This window comes from Tachypleus tridentatus, chromosome 3 (assembly GCF_004210375.1).
Source record: "Tachypleus tridentatus isolate NWPU-2018 chromosome 3, ASM421037v1, whole genome shotgun sequence".
NCBI lineage: Eukaryota > Metazoa > Arthropoda > Merostomata > Xiphosura > Limulidae > Tachypleus > Tachypleus tridentatus.
Window position 1 is genome coordinate 24,289,002 of NC_134827.1, and position 20,027 is coordinate 24,309,028.

The window sequence follows — 20,027 nt, forward strand, 5'->3', positions numbered from 1 at the left end:
AAGTATAGCCCCATATCCTAGTTTGATGTTTAATGTGTTTTAAGAACACAATCACCATGAATAGATATATATTTTGTAAAGTTAGCGCCTGCTATAACCCAACACAGCCAGTTTCAAATTACAAACAACAACGAACCACAAATATAATTGAAGCATAGTTTGTTTGTTTAGAATTAAGCACAAAGCTACATATTGGGCTGTATATACTCTGTCCATCACGGGTATCGAAACCCGGTTTCTAGCAGTGTGAGTCTGCAGACATGCCGATGTACCATTGGGGACTAATTGAAGCAAGCGAACTCAGAAAAGATAACCTACATTCGCATATTTACGGAAACTACTTTCGTGATGAAGGTAATTGTTTGTTTGTTTGTTTCTTTTTTAATTTCGCACAAAGCTACTCGAGGGCTATCTGTACTAGCCGTCCCTAATTTAGCAGTGTAAGACTAGAGAGAAGGCAGCTAGTCATCACCACCCTCCGCCAACTCTTGGGCTACTCTTTTATCAAAGAATAGTGGGATTGACCGTCACGTTATAACGCCCCCACGGCTGAAATGGCGAGCATGTTTGACGCGACAGGGATGCGAACCCGCGACCCTCAGATTATGAGTCGCACGCCTTAACACGCTTGGCCATGCCGGGTCGAAGGTAATTACACTGTGTCACAAAAACTGTGTTATCAGGAAAAACGGACACTTGACCTGCCTCACCAAACCCTCAGGAAAAACAGTGCTGTTGTTCTGGTATTAGAAGATTTGACTTTAAAGTACACTGCTGTTTTGTGGAGATCCGTGCCAAATCAATACGAATATCGTCAAAGGCAAATAACTGTGAGTATTACAGCGGATCGTGGACACCATAAACCATTTAGAGAAGTCATACTAGTGAGAATTACAGCAGACCGTGGACACCATAAACCGTTTGAAGAAGTCATACTTGTGAGAATTACAGCAGACCGTGGACACAATAAACCGTTTGAAGAAGTCATACTTGTGAGAATTACAGCAGACCGTGGACACAATAAACCGTTTGAAGAAGTCATACTTGTGAGAATTACAGCAGACCGTGGACACCATAAACCGTTTGAAGAAGTCATACTTGTGAGAATTACAGCAGACCGTGGACACAATAAACCGTTTGAAGAAGTCACACTTGTGAGAATTACAGCAGACCGTGGACACAATAAACCGTTTGAAGAAGTCATACTTGTGAGAATTACAGCAGACCCTGGATACCGTAAACTATTTAAAGAAGTCATACTTGTGAGAATTACAGCAGACCGTGGACACCATAAACCATTTAAAGAAGTCATACTAGTGAGAATTACAGCAGACCGTGGACACCATAAACCGTTTGAAGAAGTCATACTTGTGAGAATTACAGCAGACCGTGGACACAATAAACCGTTTGAAGAAGTCACACTTGTGAGAATTACAGCAGACCGTGGACACAATAAACCGTTTGAAGAAGTCATACTTGTGAGAATTACAGCAGACCCTGGATACCATAAACTATTTAAAGAAGACATATTTGTGAGAACTACAGCATGTCGTGGACAGAATAAACCATTTATTTTAACCCTCAGATTACGAGTCGAACGCCTTCAACCACCTGGCCATGCCGGGCCACATCGCATAGCGTATACTGCTATTACATTCAAGTTCTACAAATTTAGGGTTGTATGGTTGAGGTTTCTACTCTACTGTTATTCATTTATCACTTATGCTATATAAATGTAATATTTTGTAAGAAATTCGTGTGATAAATGAGATTCATTTTTTTTTATTTAGTCTTTTGTTTCGTTAAGGAAAAGTCATAATTAGTTTGTCAGAATTCCTGTACAACAATGCCACTATTAGATGTAATGTAGTCGAAAACCTACAAATGGTTAGTTTATTCAACATTATGCCACTTGTAATTGCTGACGTGCGATCTTTTGTATCTATACAATTACATTCAAAATGAAACGAGGCATAAGAAGTTAATTTTACAGTTGTATAATGTCACACTGCCATCTATCAGCTTATGACATGAACTAAACAGACAAGGAAAATCCTATGTGGTGCTAAAACAAAAAGCTGGATTATAAAAGTTGGTAAGTGTGTTTTGTGTGTGTGTGTTTGAGAAATGTCACACTAAGAACGTTTAATAAGATACAGAAGATCAAAATGATGACTTGATAAGCCGTTCTGTAGGTTGGGCTTAATGAAGAAATAGACGATACGACGTCTTTTGAAATAACCTGTCAGTTCATTTTTCGTTTTTAAATTACAATACTTGTTTGTTCTTTCAACAAATGTACGTACTGCAAATTAATCAAACCATAAATGTATTGGACAGCCCTAAAATAATTTAGATTTAAAAGTATTATTATTATTCTCTAAATTTCCCCAAACTATTCCAGTTTATTGGAGTTCTATACATTCGTGTTTAATGTTACAAAACTACAACCAAACCTTCAAGTAACCGAGTACTGTTAAACACGGGTGTGTGGAAAATTCGATTTTTAGCGTTATAACCCTGTAGGCTGATTCACTGATGGGAGAAGTCAACCATTTTGAATATTTACCAAAATAACACTGACCTTGTACTCAACGTGTGTCTCGAAAAATAAAGACCCTCCTTATGGACTTGATTTACTTTTAATATTATATAAGCATTCAACTTCCTGCGCACATCTGAGGCCTAATTTGAAATGATCACGTGTTTTTACTCACTTGAAGCCGACTTATTTAATTATTAATATGACCCCACGAAATTACATCATTTTTGCTAACTTAGGCAGTTGTCAAGTGTAAAACATGTGGAGTTCAAGAAGTTAAAACAGATTAGCATGACAAGGTCGTTATGGCACTCGACTCGTACCTGAGGGTCGCGGGTTCGAATCCCCGTCGCACCACCAAACATGCTCGCCCTTTCAGTAGTGGGGCATTATAACGTGATGGTCAACCCCACTATTCGTTGGTAAAAGAGTAGCCCAAGTGTTGGCAGTGGGTGGTGATGACTAGCTGCTTTCCCTCTAGTCTAACACTGCTGAATTAGGGACGCCTAGCGCAGATAGCCCTCTTGTAGCTTTGCGCGAAACAAACAAACAAACATACGAGAAGTAAAACTTAAACCAAGATTTGTCACCTAGTTCTCGACTCTCAAACAACCAAGAATAAGACTTCCATCTTCCAGGTGTATTAAAAAACAAACCACAAAAACGAATAAGTTATGATATTTCTGATTATACATTTCGACAAAAAAGGAAAAGGCACAGCTGTTCCCAAAGTTTAAAACTGCTTGTTTGTACATGATTAAGGTAAGAGCATTTCAGCTTAAACCGACAACGATCCGCTCGTTTTGCTCGACAAACGTATTCAGAAATATGTCACCGCCATGGGCTGAGACTAAAATGTGATTGAAATTCTAACTCGAAGGCAAACAAAACGTTTGATCTGAACAAAATAAACAACTCACCTTTTAGGTCAGCAACAGTCTTACTTGTTCCACTCAGAAGGAGGGCCATGTCTTCAACACAACTTGTGCTCACACGACACCTTTTGTTGATGACGTTACCACGAAGCTCTTCAACCCTGCTTTCCAAGTCTCTAAAAATGGCGCGTTTTAAGACATCATTCAAAGGAAATTTCAGCTAAATTATTTGGCACTTTTTTTTAGTTGGAACGTGCATTTTTAATAAAAATTGTGATTCGCAGTACATGGATACGAAAGAAATTACCTTCAGTAAATTGAGGGAAATAATATCCACCATATTATTATTAAAAAACTTTGGTTAAACCAGTCTGTTTAAAATGCATAATATTATGGTGTTTTCACCATGAACATTTTTTAATCATTTAAACAACATTTACCTTTACCCTTGTTTATTTGCAGTTAAACTCAAATTTACGAAATGGATTATATGTGCTTTGCCCATCACAGGTATCGAAATCCGGATTCTAGCGTTTCAAGTCCGCAGTTTGTTTTGTTTTGTTTTTCTTAATTTCACGCAAAGCCACAAGAGGGCTATCTGCGCTAGTCTTCCATAATTTAGCAGTGTAAGACTAGAGGGAAGGCAGGTAGGCAGCTAGTCATCACCATCTACCGCCAACGCTTGAGCTACTCTTTTACCAACGAATAGTAGGATTAACCGTCTCATTATAACGCCCCCACGGCTGGGAGGGCAAGCATGTTTGGCGCGACCGGGATGTGAACCTGCGCCCCTCAGATTAGGAGTCGCACGCCTTAACACGCTTGGCCATGCCAGGCATATACTGAGCTTTAGAACATATTGGAGATAAGATATCGAGTCGATTCTTCAGGTTCTCACTGCATTAGCTAAGTTAATGAGTTAATGGCGTCAGTTACTTACTACCAGCGCAAATTGTTAATGAAACATCGTAAGTTTTAAAACATCCTTACAAACGTCTAGATACACTGGAATATTAAACTAATTTATTAGGCATAAAGGATTCCTAACATTGTCAGCATCGTACTCTAAACGGATTAAATAGAGAACATTTTGTTATTTTGTTTTACTGCAATTTTAGTGATATATTCAACGATTTCTGATCTTACATTGTTGTGTATAGCTTAATATAATAAATAGCTGTTGAGAGGCACTGAATAATATGAAATAAACTAGCCTCTGGTGTATCAATAATCGAAGTGATAAAGTAGCTTGTTGGTGTATCAAGAATCGAAGTTATAAGATCGCTGGTTGGTGTATCAAAAAACTAGGTAATAAAATAGCTTGTTGGTGTATCAAGAAACTAGGTAATAAAGTAGCTTGTTGGTGTATCAAGAAACTAGGTAATAAAGTAGCTTGTTGGTGTATCAAGAAACTAGGTAATAAAGTAGCTTGTTGGTGTATCAAGAAACTAGGTAATAAAGTAGCTTGTTGGTGTATCAAGAAACTAGGTAATAAAGTAGCTTGTTGGTGTATCAAGAACCGAGGTAATAAAGCATTCTGTTGGGGTATCAAGAAGAGGTAATAACGCATTTTGTGGACGTATCACGAACCGAAAAAAATCACAAATGAAAGCACATGTTTCTAAGCCTACTTCAGTATTCCTTTTGTTCTCTTAGAATCCTTAAAATACGGGATATATTGTTAATTAATGTTACATAAAATGTCGTGGATCACATAAGTTAGTAGCAGCTTGAATGAAGTCTAGAGTTTCTAGAATCAACGTTGCTTGGAAAGTATATGTCAAGTTTTGTGTTTGAGAAGACTTCTTCTAGATTTAATCAAAAGCAGGAAAGCTCTGCTAAGAACAGCTTGTTTGTTTATTTTTGAATTTCGGGCAGAGCTACTCGAGGGCTATCTGCGCTAGCCGTCCCTAATTTAGCAGTGTAAGACTAGAGGAAAGGCAGCTAGTCATCACCACCTACCGCCAACTATTGGGCCACTCTTTTTACCAAAGAATAGTAGGTTTGATCATCATATTATAATGCCCCCACGGTTGAAAGGGCGAGCATGTTTGGTGTGACGGGGATTCAAACCCGCGACCCTCAGGAGACGAGTCGAGCGCCTTAACCATCTGGCCTACTAAGAACGGACAGGTAGTTTTAATTAAGTATCTATGTTACCATCAAACACATGATATATTATCACTGTTTTATAGAAACTTTAGTATGAAAGAAATGTTATTTAAAAAATCACAATCGTTAAATTATTAACAGTTTTATGGAGGATTACATTTTTTATTCCCTCCAGTGGTACAGCTTTACATCTGCGGACTCACGCCAATAGAAACCAGTTTTCGATACCAGTGGTGGGTACAGCACAAATAGCACACTGTGTAGCTCTGTGCTTAATTGTAAACAAACATTTTTTTTATTTCTTTTATCTGAGAAGTTTATAATTTTACAGTAATTAAACATTTACAGTACGAATTCCAAACATACAGCTGAGCGACATTATTGTCTTTTGTTATAGCACAAAGCTAGACAATGGGCTATCTGCTTTCACTTCAGCACTGAGAAGTGAACCCCTGATTAGGTGACAAAATACCAAATTACGAAATTAAAAAATGTACGAATAAGGTGTTTCTAAGGTGTTTCAACAAAAATCAAATATGCTATATTTTACAGAAACACCATTTACGGTGTTTATTATGTATCGAATATTACATATTGATACTTTAATGTTTCCCTCGTATATTTAAATAATGTGAAATATATATATACGTCTCATTTTCAAACATATGGTAAATTTAAAGCCCTTGAAATACTATACTAATGTATATTTTGTTGAAACTTTAAAACACTTACGATAATTCCTGTTCTACTCGCATCATATCTTGTCGATAAAAATCCTCATCCGGTACCATTTCACTTCTTCCGGTCATTACGTCATCATTCGAGTCTTGCGCAATGGCCAGCATTTCCTTGTACACAGAAGGAAAATAGTTTAGTAAACTTAAAAATTAAACGATGATAATCTGTTCCTATAATAAAAAGTAATATTTCCGTACATACATTAGGTGTTCTGTGTCAACGTAATTGCCATATTATAAATAGGCCTTGGCAGGTGTTTAGAATCGTTGTGTTTTTTTCTTAATCACAAAGAAATATAATTGTTTGTTTCGAATTTCGCGCCAAGTTACACGAGGGCTACCTGAGTAAGAAATATAATAGACTATCCGTGTCCTGCCCAGTTTGAGTGTCGAAATCCAACTTTTAGCGTCACTATTGAGCTACCAGGAGTAGGGACGGGGTCGTGGTGTTTCAGAATCGAAATAGGTTTGATTTCTGCTTCGTGTATGATACGAGGGATACTAGTAGTGAAGCCTTTAATCATTATTATATTAAATAAACAGTTAAGTAAGAGGAAAGAGTAAAATTCTGGATTGATATTTTCAACTGGTAAATACCTTTATATCTTTGTTTGTGTATATCATTTTAGTGGAAGAAATGAAAACAACGTAATGAATAAACTTTAGTTTTTGTATATTTATTTATTGGAACTGATTAAGTACACTCCAATTTGTTCTCGTTACACCAAGCATGCTTGCCCGTTCAGCTGTGGGGGGTTATAATTATACGGTCACCCACGTTGGTAAAGAGACAAGTTGTCTTGAACTACTGCCTTCCCTCTAGTTTTACACTGCTAAATCATGGACGGCTAGCGCAGATAGCCCTCGAGTAGCTTTGTGCAAAATACAAACCAAATAAACAAACCAAACCAGTTTGTCTCATTTCGGCAACAACGTTTCTACAAAACTCTTTCTTGTTTAGCCTAAACTTTCATTTAACTTGCTTACAAAGTTACAGCTCATGACGGACTCAGATACTTTGTTTGTTTGTTTTTGAATTTCGCGCAAAGCTACACCAGGGCTACCTGTGCTAGCCGTCCCTGATTTAGCAGTGTAAAGCTAGCTAGTAATTACCACCCATCGACAACTCTTGAACTACTCTTTTACCAACGAATAGTGGGATTGATCGTACCATTATAACGCCCTCACGGCTGAAAGGGCAAGCGTGTTTGGTGTGACGGGGATTCCGACCCGAGACCCTCAGATTACACCTTAACCACCTGGCCATACCGGACCGTTCAGGTGCTTTAATTCATTTAAAGAAGTAGGCCTAAGAGGCCTTCAATCGGAACATTTTTGTCTCTTTTCTTAAATTCAAAACGACAATACCTTCACCAAAAACAAACGTGTTTTCTATTTCTTAAATATCAAGCTTTACGATCAAAACACTCAATACTTCTATCAGAATTGTTACTTCTGGCTAACAGTTTACATGTTAATTAACGCATCGAACTGCATTCGAATCTGTAATAAAAAACCGAACGAGAAAGTGTAGACTGAGCTACTTTCTACCTCTTACGTTTGGTTTACTTTTCTCAGTATTTAATCCTTGTTTATATTTTGTGATTAAAGTGCTTCTTTAAAAAAAGAATTTCTAATCGACGGTTTATTTATAAACGAAAGTGTCATTTTACTCAAACCTGATGGCTTACGTTTCTGGCTAACCGATAACTTACGTCTCAAGATGACAGTGACTTTGATCCTTAACCCATAACATACGTCTCAAGATGATAGTGACTTTGATTCTTAACATATAACTTACGTCTCAAGATGATAGTGTGTTTTGACCTCTAACCCATAACATACGTCTCAAGATGATAGTGACTTTGATTCTTAACCCATAACTTACGTCTCAAGATGACAGTGTATTTTGAACCCTAACCCATAACTTACGTATCAAGATGATAGTGACTTTGATTCTTAACCCATAATTTACGTCTTAGTATGATAGCGTTTTTTTCATCTATAACCCATAAGTTACGTCTCAAGATGATAGTGACTTTGATCCTTAACCCATAATTTACTTCTCAAGATGATAGTGACTTTGATCCTTAACCCATAACCCATAAGTTACGTCTCAAGATGATAGTGACTTTGATCCTTAACACATAACTTACGTCTCAAGATGATAGTGTGTTTTGACCCCTAACCCATAACTTACGTCTCAAGATGATAGTGACTTTGATCCTTAACCCATAATTTACATCTCAAGATGATAGTGCTTTTTGATCCTTAACCCATAATTTACGTCTTAGTATGATAGCGTTTTTTCATCCCTAACCCATAACTAACGTCTCAAGATGACAGTGTTTTTGAACCCTAACCCCTAATTTACCTCTCAGTATGATTGTGTTTTTTTTTTATCTCTGACAGCTTATGTTTCATAATGAAAGATCTTTTCGATCCCTAACTGATGAACAATTTATTCCAAGTTCTGTTGGATCTCTCCGGATGCGAGATTCGGAACCTGTTTGGAATTTTTTTAACTCCTTAGAAATACTAAAACTTTAAATTTGTTCTTGTTGCATTACGAACTGAAATCTGATTGACGTAGTTACGTTCATTTCTCTTCACCAGCCTCACGCCACTAACGTTTAAATTGTCATATTCCAAAACTCAAAATTCCTCTCCATTCACCATCAAAAGTAAACTTTTTTCTCCTCGAAACTAAGCAATTATCACCGATCATTTATAAATACTAAAATAATCTGAAGGCTAGTTTCAACTTGAATCTTTTGTCAAGATTAATTTTCTTTGTGATATTGAAAACAATCGTTTTGTGACAAGTGTTGTTTCCTACTATATCGAGTAATAGCATTATTCAAATTTTATTGTGTCATTTCGATTGTAGATTTTTGCTCATCTACAAGTAGTTTCTATATTTTTAATTATTTTATACAGTAACGAGAGATTACAGATCTGCAATGAAACTGAATTATCGTCACAATATTGATCAGGAATTTTAAACAGTCTGAAGAAAATCGTAGTTTACTTGTTGTTTTTTTGGTTTTCTTGCAAAATTATATTAGGAATATCTGCGCTATCCATCTCTAATTTAGAGGTTATAGACAGGGAAGGCAGCTAGCTAACACCATCCACCGCCATCACGTATTCTACGTTTGACTGTCACATTATAACGCTTCTAAGGCTTAATAAAATAGTACGTTCGGCGATGGGGTTCGAACCAGCAGATTGTGAGTCATGCGCCATAACCACTAAATCATGCCAGAACAATCGTACTTACAAAATAAATTGTGTAGTCCACGCTGGATCTCCCGCTGATGAAACGTTTACTTTAAACAAAACTAACGCGCTAAAATATACTTCGGTTAACACAAACCATTCAACTTATGATCCACATTCGTGTACACCTTGGTTTTCAGTGGATCATTTCTAAATAAAGGCGACTTTCAAATATTTTTATATATTTGTCTCTTTATAAAGCTAAATGCATTAGAATAATTCAATTTCAGGTTCAATACAGTGTTTTTAAAGTCCGATGTACCACAAGGATGTTTCTAACACTGACAACAACTTCCTAGCTATCAAAGTTATTCAAAATTAAGACCAATAGTTAATCCAAAAAACAAACAAACACATAGAAATACACGTTTATAAAGTTCTAAGCTACTAATATAGATGTGCTTCAAATAAATGCATATAGGACGAATCAGAATCTTGTATTTTGCTTCATAACCGTATCATTTATATCTTCCAGTTACATTATGCATTATGGAATTTCGAATATCTTCACACTGTATAAAACATTTTCGTTTAGAGCAAAATTCTAAAACATAAATCATTTATATTTTGGTTACTTATAGTGAAACTTGCAATGGTTAATGAACAAATAAAATGATGGTTAAGAGACGGGATAAAATATAAAACAGTTTACGTGTCTTTTACCAAATATTTTCTCAAATCAGATCATGAATTACCTTAATCTTTAGGCATGTATCTGTAACGAATTCTCGAGCGGACAATGCTTGCTTCTGGGCTATCCTGCGCAGATTGAGGACTTCGCTTTGCAGATCCTGAGTCTGTTGTCTCAGATACCGAAGTTTTAAGCAGAGTTCAGGGCTAAGCTCATAGTCTGTAATATTAGTAGAATCTGTAGTTCATTGTCAAGTGAAGAGAGTTTTGAAGGTGATTTGTACAAAGTAAAATCATTCATAAAAACTTACCGAAAAACTCAACACTATTATATCAAACTTGTAACGTCCGTGAGCTACACGTCATGTATAATAGCTCAGTTTTCTCATCTATATTTTTGGGTTTATCCATAACAATTTTGTTCAGCTGCTAGACTTGCTGTGTAATTGTTTTGTTAAAATTATTCAACTACATTGTCGAAAGAACTGAAAATATCTTTTCCACATTCGAGAAGAATCTACGAAATAAATCTTACAAATGTGTTATTTGAGCCTATGATCAAACGTGAATATTTTAATAGTATAAATTACATATCCAAAATAGGTACAAGTTTCATTTCGGAAAGTACAACCACACCCTCATAATTTCATAATATAAAAGGTGGCTATCCAGTAAACAGAGTCGACATTAATCTGAATAGAATAGGCTTGTAATTATAAGGTTTCTTAGTCGTTTTAATTTTTGTGTCAAATTCCCCAGTCTTGCCCGGCTCGTCAAAAAAAAAAGCCGTGTTGGAGTTTTCACCCCCCCCAAAAAAAACAAGAAAAACTGGGAGTTCCAATCTTTTATTTAAATAACTGTTTTTTACTAAACTCCTTTACCATAAAAGAACGACAATAAAAACAATTTTTAAGTACACTCTGAAAAAAAATAGAAATGGTGTAAGTGACTCATAATACGGTCATTACACACGCACACACATATACATAAACTGTTTTGTTTTCTGAATTTCGCGTAAAGCTACACGAGGGCTATCTGCGTCAGCCGTTCCTAATTTAGCAGTGTAAGACTAGAGGGAAGGCAACTAATCATCACCACCCACCAACAACTCTTGGGCTACTTTTTTACCAATGAATAGTGGGATTAATCATCACGTTATAATGCCCCCACGGCTGAAAGGACGAGCATGTTTGATGCAACGAAGCACATAAACTGACAACTGAATTTAATGTATATTTATCATATTTTAACAAGGGGAAAAAGAGAAACAACGCGCCAAATCATCTTCAACTCTTATTTATTATTATATTACTTTTCATTTGATTATCCACATTAAGATTATATCAAGAGTGTCAACAAGCCATTTCTAATATTAAAAAAAACGTTCTAGAGGGAATTGGAAAAAAATTCAGTATTTTAGTTGTGTGTGTTTTTCTGATAGCAAAGCCACATCGGGCTATCTGCTGAGGCCACCGAGGAGAATCAAACCCCTGATTTTAACGTTGAATATTTTAGTTAATGCTGCATAATATAACACATTCAAAAACTTTTATCAGGTCCACACTATGCACGTAGTCCTAGTTATCCAGGGTAGTAATGAATTACTCTAGGCAGTAGGAGTTCAGGGCTTCACTAACATAATTTTGTCACTCTAACCTTGATTCATAATGTCCCAGCAGAAACTGTTGAAGCATACCCGATTTATCGATTTCATGAAGTTGTCTCACTCAAGAGGCCCTGTGGATAGTGAAAGATTTCACAAGTTCATCCATATTTCAAACGTACCGACAAAAATTCGATCACAAAGTTGAAACCTAAAATTTAATTTTAAGTACCATTATTAGTTAAGACTAACAGTAAGACGTTTGGAACAAATAAATAAAAATGACGTTTTATCCAAAAAAGAAATAATAAAACTTCACGAAAACCTAATAAAAATATACGATACATAGTCACTGACACCTCATTTAGGTGTTTGGAAAACTCGAAAAGAACTTCGAATGTCCACGTCAAATTAGGTACACGAATTAAGTAAAATTTAAAATGCTCTGAAAAAGTGAAATTCAAGCCATTCCTCGTGAACCTCAGCCCATATATTTGTTGTTAAACGATTCAGACGAATCCATAATCAAAAGACAACTGGTTCATATAAAATATATATATATATATTTGACAACCAAAACGAGCCATATAAAAATATAATATAAAAAATATTGCACCAATCGAAAAAATCCCCAGGACAGATGCTATAGCGTGGAATATCAAATGTACCCTAGGTTTTGGAGGTAACTGTAGAGTAGAATCCACACTGTGGTGGGGATACATCTTCTATCAGTCTTAACTTCGGTTCGCCAGTCTCACATGAAGAGTAATTAAACAATAAAATTGACAGTCAAATATATAATGCCTCCAAAGCTGAAAGGGCTAGTATATTTGATGTGACAGGGATTCGAACCCTTAACCCACCTGGCGATGCCGGGCCAATTGTTAAGTTTTTATGCTTATAACAGAAGGGTATGGTACGTTACTATAAAAAGAGAGTAAATCATATAATGGAAAAGTAAAATATTTAAATTGATATCATATTCAATTTTTAAATCCAACTAACGTGTCTCTACGTTAGATATTGAAGTATTTTCAATTCCTGATTCTACCGGATAAATAGTGTTAATAAGATTATTTATTTCAGGATTATTTATATTAATTAAATTATCTATATATCTGTAAGTTAAGGCAAAAATATATGGGTTTACATGATTTCCAATACAAGAAAATAGTTAGCTCCCATTAGAAATCCTATTACTTGTTTAATAACCTTTTTATCAAAAAATATATAATTAATATAAATGCAGATTTTAATTTTTGTTATAAATTCATTAACAGAACAGTTCTTTCATTCTTTCATAGTGCTCCCCAGTGGCTCAGCTAAAAACCGGGTTTCAATACCCATGGTGGGCAGAGCACAGATAGCCTATTGTGTAGCTTTGTGCTTAAATTCAAAAACAACAACAACTTTCATAGTACTGAAAAAAGAAACTTAGCTCCAAAAACATAAAAGATAAATTAAGTTTCTGCACTAATAATAATTTTGTATTTTTCAATAACCACGTTTTAAAACAAGTATCAGAGCCATACCCTAAATATATGAAAAGATGGAGGCTTCCGTCGAAATCCTCACAACCCACACACAAAACAGGGGAAACTGAGCTAAAATGGCTCTTATTTGCTGAAACTACTATCTTGCCAGTTGTGACGTGCTGCCATGTTAAGTGAATTATATGTAATGATTGTTCGCATGATCCTGTGGATAAAGACACTTCAGGACGGGTGCGAATGGGATTGATCAAATCGCGTCTTTGGTTTTTTAGTTTTTATACAAATTTAATCTAAAGTTTTAAATTTTCTAATGTTACAGAGTAGATATTCTAGGGATTTTCACCTTCTTGATTTAAAAAAAATGAGGAAACGAAACACGGTTCAAGTCTTCACTTTTTTTTATCGCGTGTGATTATTTTACGATCACTTACTTCGCATTAGTACCCACGTGATTTTGTACTGTTATCCTTAAGTTCTCCAGATGATTCACAAGTTGGTTATGACCTTTAGGATCTCTTGTCGAGAGCATTTAAATGGTGATTTACGTTATTCAAATGCACATTCAAAATGTAGCAATCACATCAAATTGCAACTGCTACGAGTTAGATGGAGCCATTTGACCCCCTCTTGGGGTCAGTTTTATCCAATCTTGTAGTTGAAACAGCTAGCAGTCACAAAAAGTGTATTTTTTAAAAATATCTCAAAAGGTCTATTTACAGCCTTTGTTTTAGCTGCAAGCAGTTTTAATAATATAAAAAGGGTCTGTTTTAAATTTTTTTTTTTTGCTTTTTCATGACATTCATCTTAACTAATGAAACACTGCATGTTCAACATTAGGGTGACCGTTTTTTTACACCACTTTTCCCTCATGTTGAGCTGATACGAGTCATATCCAGGAAGTATCGGAGAATAAGGAGCTGTCATGAAAACAATGAAACTGAATAATACTTTACACGTACTATAGGGCCCTTCACTGAAATAAAGAGAGTTATACCCAGTTGTAATCAGAATAATCAAAGGTTAAGAGACTACCATTGAAAAGATTACCTCCCCCCTTAGTACTTGTCGAAGGATAAAAGACCACCACTTAAACATATACCTTTATTATCATGAAAACAATGAAACTGAACAATACTTTACACGTACTAAAGGGCCCTTCACTGAAATAAAGAGAGTTATACCCAGTTGTTATCAGAATAATCAAAGGTTAAGAGACTACCATTGAAAAGATTACCTCCCCTTAGTACTTGTCGAAGGATAAAAGACCACCACTTAAACATATACCTTTATTATCATGAAAACAATGAAACTGAATAATACTTTACACGTACTAAAGGGCCCTTCACTGAAATAAAGAGAGTTATACCCAGTTGTTATCAGAATAATCAAAGGTTAAGAGACTACCATTGAAAGATTACCCCCTTAGTACTTGTCGAAGGATAAAAGACCACCACTTAAACATATACCTTTATTATCATGAAAACAATGAAACTGAATAATACTTTACACGTACTAAAGGGCCCTTCACTGAAATAAAGAGAGTTATACCCAGTTGTTATCAGAATAATCAAAGGTTAAGAGACTACCATTGAAAAGATTACCCCCCCCTTAGTACTTGTCGAAGGATAAAAGACCACCACTTAAACATATACCTTTATTATCAGCATATATCAAAGTGGTTTTCGAGGAATGGAGAATGCCAGCTGAAGACGAATGGTGTATTAAAACTATTCTTATTTTTCCAACAATTTTCTAAGATTAGAGAACATAAGGCAAATAAAAGTTGTTTTCAATATCTGTCCAATGATTGAAGAAATCCAGAATAATGTAACCAGTACTACTAGAATGATTGGTAAACTTGTAAGTATCCAAGTATTTCGAGGGAAGGCGATGAACAGATGTCTGGTATCTATCAGTCAAGACAACAGTAGATTTTCCACGATCAGTGTTAAGTTCTGCAGCCTAAACTTTCTGAACGTCATTATGTGTCAAATATATTAAACATCACTCACAGTAAACCCTCCACAGAACAATTTTTGTTAACTATTGTTACAGAACTGAGCAGTAAAAACTCCAAAAGATTCGTATTAGAATGTGACTCAATTTGAAGCTTCCAAGATGTACGAACTGTATCTGCCTGCAAGCCTAAACACAATCTCAAGTTTCCCTTCATCTATCTACAGTCACGATAGAAGATAGGCCTAGCAATCTAAAAACCGAAACCAAAACTATCCAATGTATTCTTACGTCATTCGTTTCGTGTTCATTTCCTGACAGGCCTTAAGTTACTTGAGGCAGCTTAAGTGATAGTCGCTTAATATATCACATTATGTAAGGTCAGCGATAATTTCATCAACTGACTGTCTAGGCTCATAAAGGTGTCAACAAATTCCTCTTGTTAGTTGAGATATTATAATAAAACTTCTATACTTGGTTAGGAATCCATGTTTTCGTTCCACTAAAACTTCTTCGCCTTGAAATAGTAGCAGTGAGACTTTCTAAACTAAGAATAATATTAGTTCAAGTTTCCCTTACCAGTTTTGGTAGCTTCTAATAGCCCATTTTCAGATACAGAAAAGTACTAATGGTAGAATGTAACATTCTCATAACGAATTGTTAGCAATATTCAGCACCTATAGTCAGTAACGCTCTTTATGTGGCTGTATACATATCATGAAAATATTTGGTGTTGCGAGTTTCTTTAATGTGATAAACGAACACACAAAGGTTGAGTACGTTACATTAAAACAATTTTTGAACCTCACCACGTCGTTACAATCCATGTCGCCACGTTCGTTCATGTTCTATCCGACGACCGTGCATTTTGACAATAGCCCTGCTGCATATATTTTCATTGCAAAAGGGTACTTCGTAAGACTGTCATCTACAAAGTACACCATACTTTTCTACACGATTTTCATAACCTATCTAGTGCACGAGGACGACAGTTTCATTGTGCTAGTTTCAACAGTTGGAAAGCACATAAACTCATATTCATTGCACCAGGAGACTTGACCAGCGTGTCATTGTATAAAGTGACAGGAATACTGGCTTCCTTCTCTAACTGTATGAAGTATGCGATGGCTGAACAGGAGGCACGGCTGGAAGCCTCATCTTGATGAATTCATATCTTGTTGTCCTAGTTTCCCGATGAGGATCCTTCACGATTATGTTGCATGAAACAAATGGACTGTTTTTGCCACCGATCTTTGTTTTCCAATGTCATTAAGTGCAAGGAATATTCCTATCTTAAACATTACAAACCCCTGATCCGAAGACATCTTCATGATCAGGTTGGATGAATATTTTCCGTCACATACTTTTCTCAAAAGCATAGCATCCAGCCATTTCACAATGTAGTTCTGAAACACGCTGTTCCACCGCCATTTTTATATCGACTGTTGCTGACACGTGACTAACTGGTTTGCATAATAAAAATCAACTGAATATAACGCAATTAACCCTGTAGAAGACTCACTGATGGAAGTTTGCTACATATTTAGAGATAAATATAAAACTAAAAGTCAGTGAATGATGTGAGAGTTTTCTGTATTTGGATGTTTTTTTCTTATATAATCAATTACGAAAAAAGGACGTCGACCTATGTACAATCTAAAACTCATGTTCGCATCTCTGTAACCAGAAGGCGACTTTAAGTCTGATAAAAAGATACAATTAGACCTTGTTCATTTGATTAGGTCCAATCATCCGATTAACAGATATCTAAACCCTTCCATTGTACTACAGCTCACGTAAAGAACATTACAACATCTCGTGAGGCTTAAGATAAAATCAATAGACTAATGTGACCCATCTTATAATTACTTACATTGTTTTTGTATGGAAAACCGAGACGTGTAAAATTAACGACACTGGTATTATTGGTGACATTGTAGTATTAACCATAATACGCTTAACTTAAGCAATAAACAAGTGAATGTCTTGTATTTATACACAGGAACTAAATCTAGATAATAAAGACACATCACATAAGTTTCTTAAGATAAACTACATGAATATTCACCAGTCAAAAGTCTTCTATAACCCAGGTTGGTGCTACAACATTCAATATTGACAGCATCCTTTAGCCTAAGTTGAAATAATTTCAACTATATTCTATAACATTCAATATTAGCAGTATCCTTTTTAACTGCAAAGGATGTCGTTAAAATATACTAAATAACACTCACCATTAGAAATATCCTATACTTAAGGTATCCATTTATTTTATGACCATTCAGTAACAACAATTACTTTCAACCTGAGTGGCCGTTTTTAGTTTTGAACTTTTAGATATATAACAAGTTTTATCCATATAAAGTAACCCTTAATCTAGTTTGATGTTCACAAAAGTATAACCAACATGTATTTATTAATGATGACGTACTTTATCCTAAGGTGGTATGAACCGAAGTTGACCCGGCATGGCCAGGTGGGTTAAGGCGTTTGACTCGTAATCTGAGGGTCGCGGGTTCGAATTCCCCTCGTACCAAACATGCTCGCCCTTTCAGTCGTGGAGAAGTTATGACGTGACGGTCATTCCAATTGTTCGTTGGTAAAAGAGTAGCCCAACAGTTAGCGGTGGGTGGTGGTGACTAGCCGCCTTCCCTCTAGTCTTACACTGCTAAAATAGGGACGGCTAGCACAGATAGCCCTCGTGTAGCTTCGCGCGAAATAAAAAAAACAAATAAACAAACATTTCAACAGGCCCGGCATGGCCAGGTGGTTAAACCGCTCGTCTCGTAATCTGAGGGTTGCGGGTTCGAATCCCCATCGCACCAAACATGCTCGCCCTTTCAGCCGTGGGAGCGTTATAAAATTACAGTCAATCCCTCTATTCATGGCGGTGGGTGGTGATGACTAGCTGCCTTCCCTCTAGTCTTACACTGCTAAATTGAGGACGGCTACTGCAAATAGCCCTGGTATAGCTTTTATGAAATTCAAAACAAACGATCAAAACCACTGATATCGTAGCTATAAAACAAAATAAATATCTTATACACTCTGTTGTTTAAAACTATTTTAAGGTCAAACTATTACTCGAATATGATGAACACAAAAAGAAAAACGTACTATTAATTTAAAGATTTAAAATAATTTATATAAGTAAACGTCAACACATGTGTGTGGGTTTCCACATTTCTTAATCAATCAGAAAACGTCTCACTGTGATGTATGATGACATAAGGAAGATTATGAGGGGGTTAGACCTCATCTTTTTTATATCTAATTTCGAAGAAAACTAGCAAATCAGCGCAACTTTTCACAGCGATACAGGATGACATCATGTGGTTTACCCCCCTTCAGTCTATTTTCATATTCATAGAATATTCCTGAAAATGTCTTTTTTTTTTTCACTATCGCTACCTTTACGTATCACTATTGCATTTTTAATGTTTATTATGCCAAAAAATAGAAGCACAATTTCCTACCCTTTGTTATGAACAAGTTTTTATTTAACCCGTCTAGCGGATGGGTATTTCAACCAGTACATTATAGAATTATTGGTCACGACTAACACAGACAATTAAAAAATTGGTTAATTTTAAGTCAGTGGTATGACGAATGATATCTTTGATAAATGATGCCCATAGTAAATGGTTTTGGACCGTGGTTTTGGTTTGGATAATTGATGTCCGTACAGTATTAAGTGGTTGTTGACCACAGGTTTGGCTTTGATAAGTGAAGTCCCTATAGGATTAAATGGTTGTTGTCCGTGATTTTGGTTGATACACACAGTGGCCTGTTGTTTTGTGATTGGTTAATACACACTGGTGGCGTGTTGTTTAGTGATTGGTTAATACACACTGGTGGCCTGTTGTTTAGTGATTGGTTAATACACACTGGTGGCCTGTTGTTTTGTGGTTGGTTAATACACACTGTGGCTTGTTGTTTTGTGATTGGTTAATACACACTGTGGCTAGTTGTTTTGTGATTGGTTAATACACACTGGTGGCCTGTTGTTTTGTGATTGGTTAATACACACTGTGGCTTGTTGTTTTATGATTGGTTAATACACACTGTGGCTTGTTGTTTTATGATTGGTTAATACACACTGTGGCTTGTTGTTTTATGATTGGTTAATACACACTGTGGCTTGTTGTTTTGTGTTTGGTTAATACACACTGTGGCTTGTTGTTTTGTGATTGGTTAATACACACTGTGGCTTGTTGTTTTGTGATTGGTTTATACACACTGTGGCTTGTTGTTTTATGATTGGTTAATACACACTGTGGCTTGTTGTTTTGTGATTGGTTAATACACACTGTGGCTTGTTGTTTTATGATTAGTTAATACACACTGTGGCTTGTTGTTTTATGATTAGTTAATACACACTGTGGCTTGTTGTTTTGTGATTGGTTTATACACACTGTGGCTTGTTGTTTTGTGATTGGTTAATACACACTGTGGCTTGTTGTTTTGTGATTGGTTAATACACACTGTTGTTTTATGATTGGATGACTACAATTCTTTGATTTTTACTTTTTGTTATGCTTTTCTTCTCTTTCCATTTTTTAAAGAGGCCCGGCATGGCTAAGCGCGTAAGGCGTGCGACTCGTAATCCGGGGTTCGCATCCCCGTCGCGCCAAACATGCTCGCCCTCCCAGCCGTGGGGGCGTTATAATGTGACGGTCAATCCCACTTTTCGTTGGTAAAAGAGTAGCCCAAGAGTTGGCGGTGGGTGGTGATGACTAGCTGCCTTCCCTCTAGTCTTACACTGCTAAATTAGGGACCGCTAGCACAGATAGCCCT

The 20,027-nt window shown here is 36.0% G+C and overlaps 1 protein-coding gene across 1 annotated transcript in view; it reads right to left on the minus strand.

Annotated features, from left to right (window-relative positions):
• The window catches only part of LOC143247943 (coiled-coil domain-containing protein CG32809-like), a 472,276-nt gene that overhangs the window by 25,846 nt on the left and 426,403 nt on the right, over window positions 1-20,027 (minus strand). Inside the window, exons 14-16 of the mRNA XM_076496493.1 lie at window positions 10,244-10,398; window positions 6,262-6,377; window positions 3,463-3,593 (exon numbers count right to left, since the gene is read on the minus strand). Of these exons, the coding sequence (XP_076352608.1) occupies window positions 3,463-3,593; window positions 6,262-6,377; window positions 10,244-10,398 (402 nt within the window). The remainder of the gene's footprint in view (window positions 1-3,462; window positions 3,594-6,261; window positions 6,378-10,243; window positions 10,399-20,027) is intronic.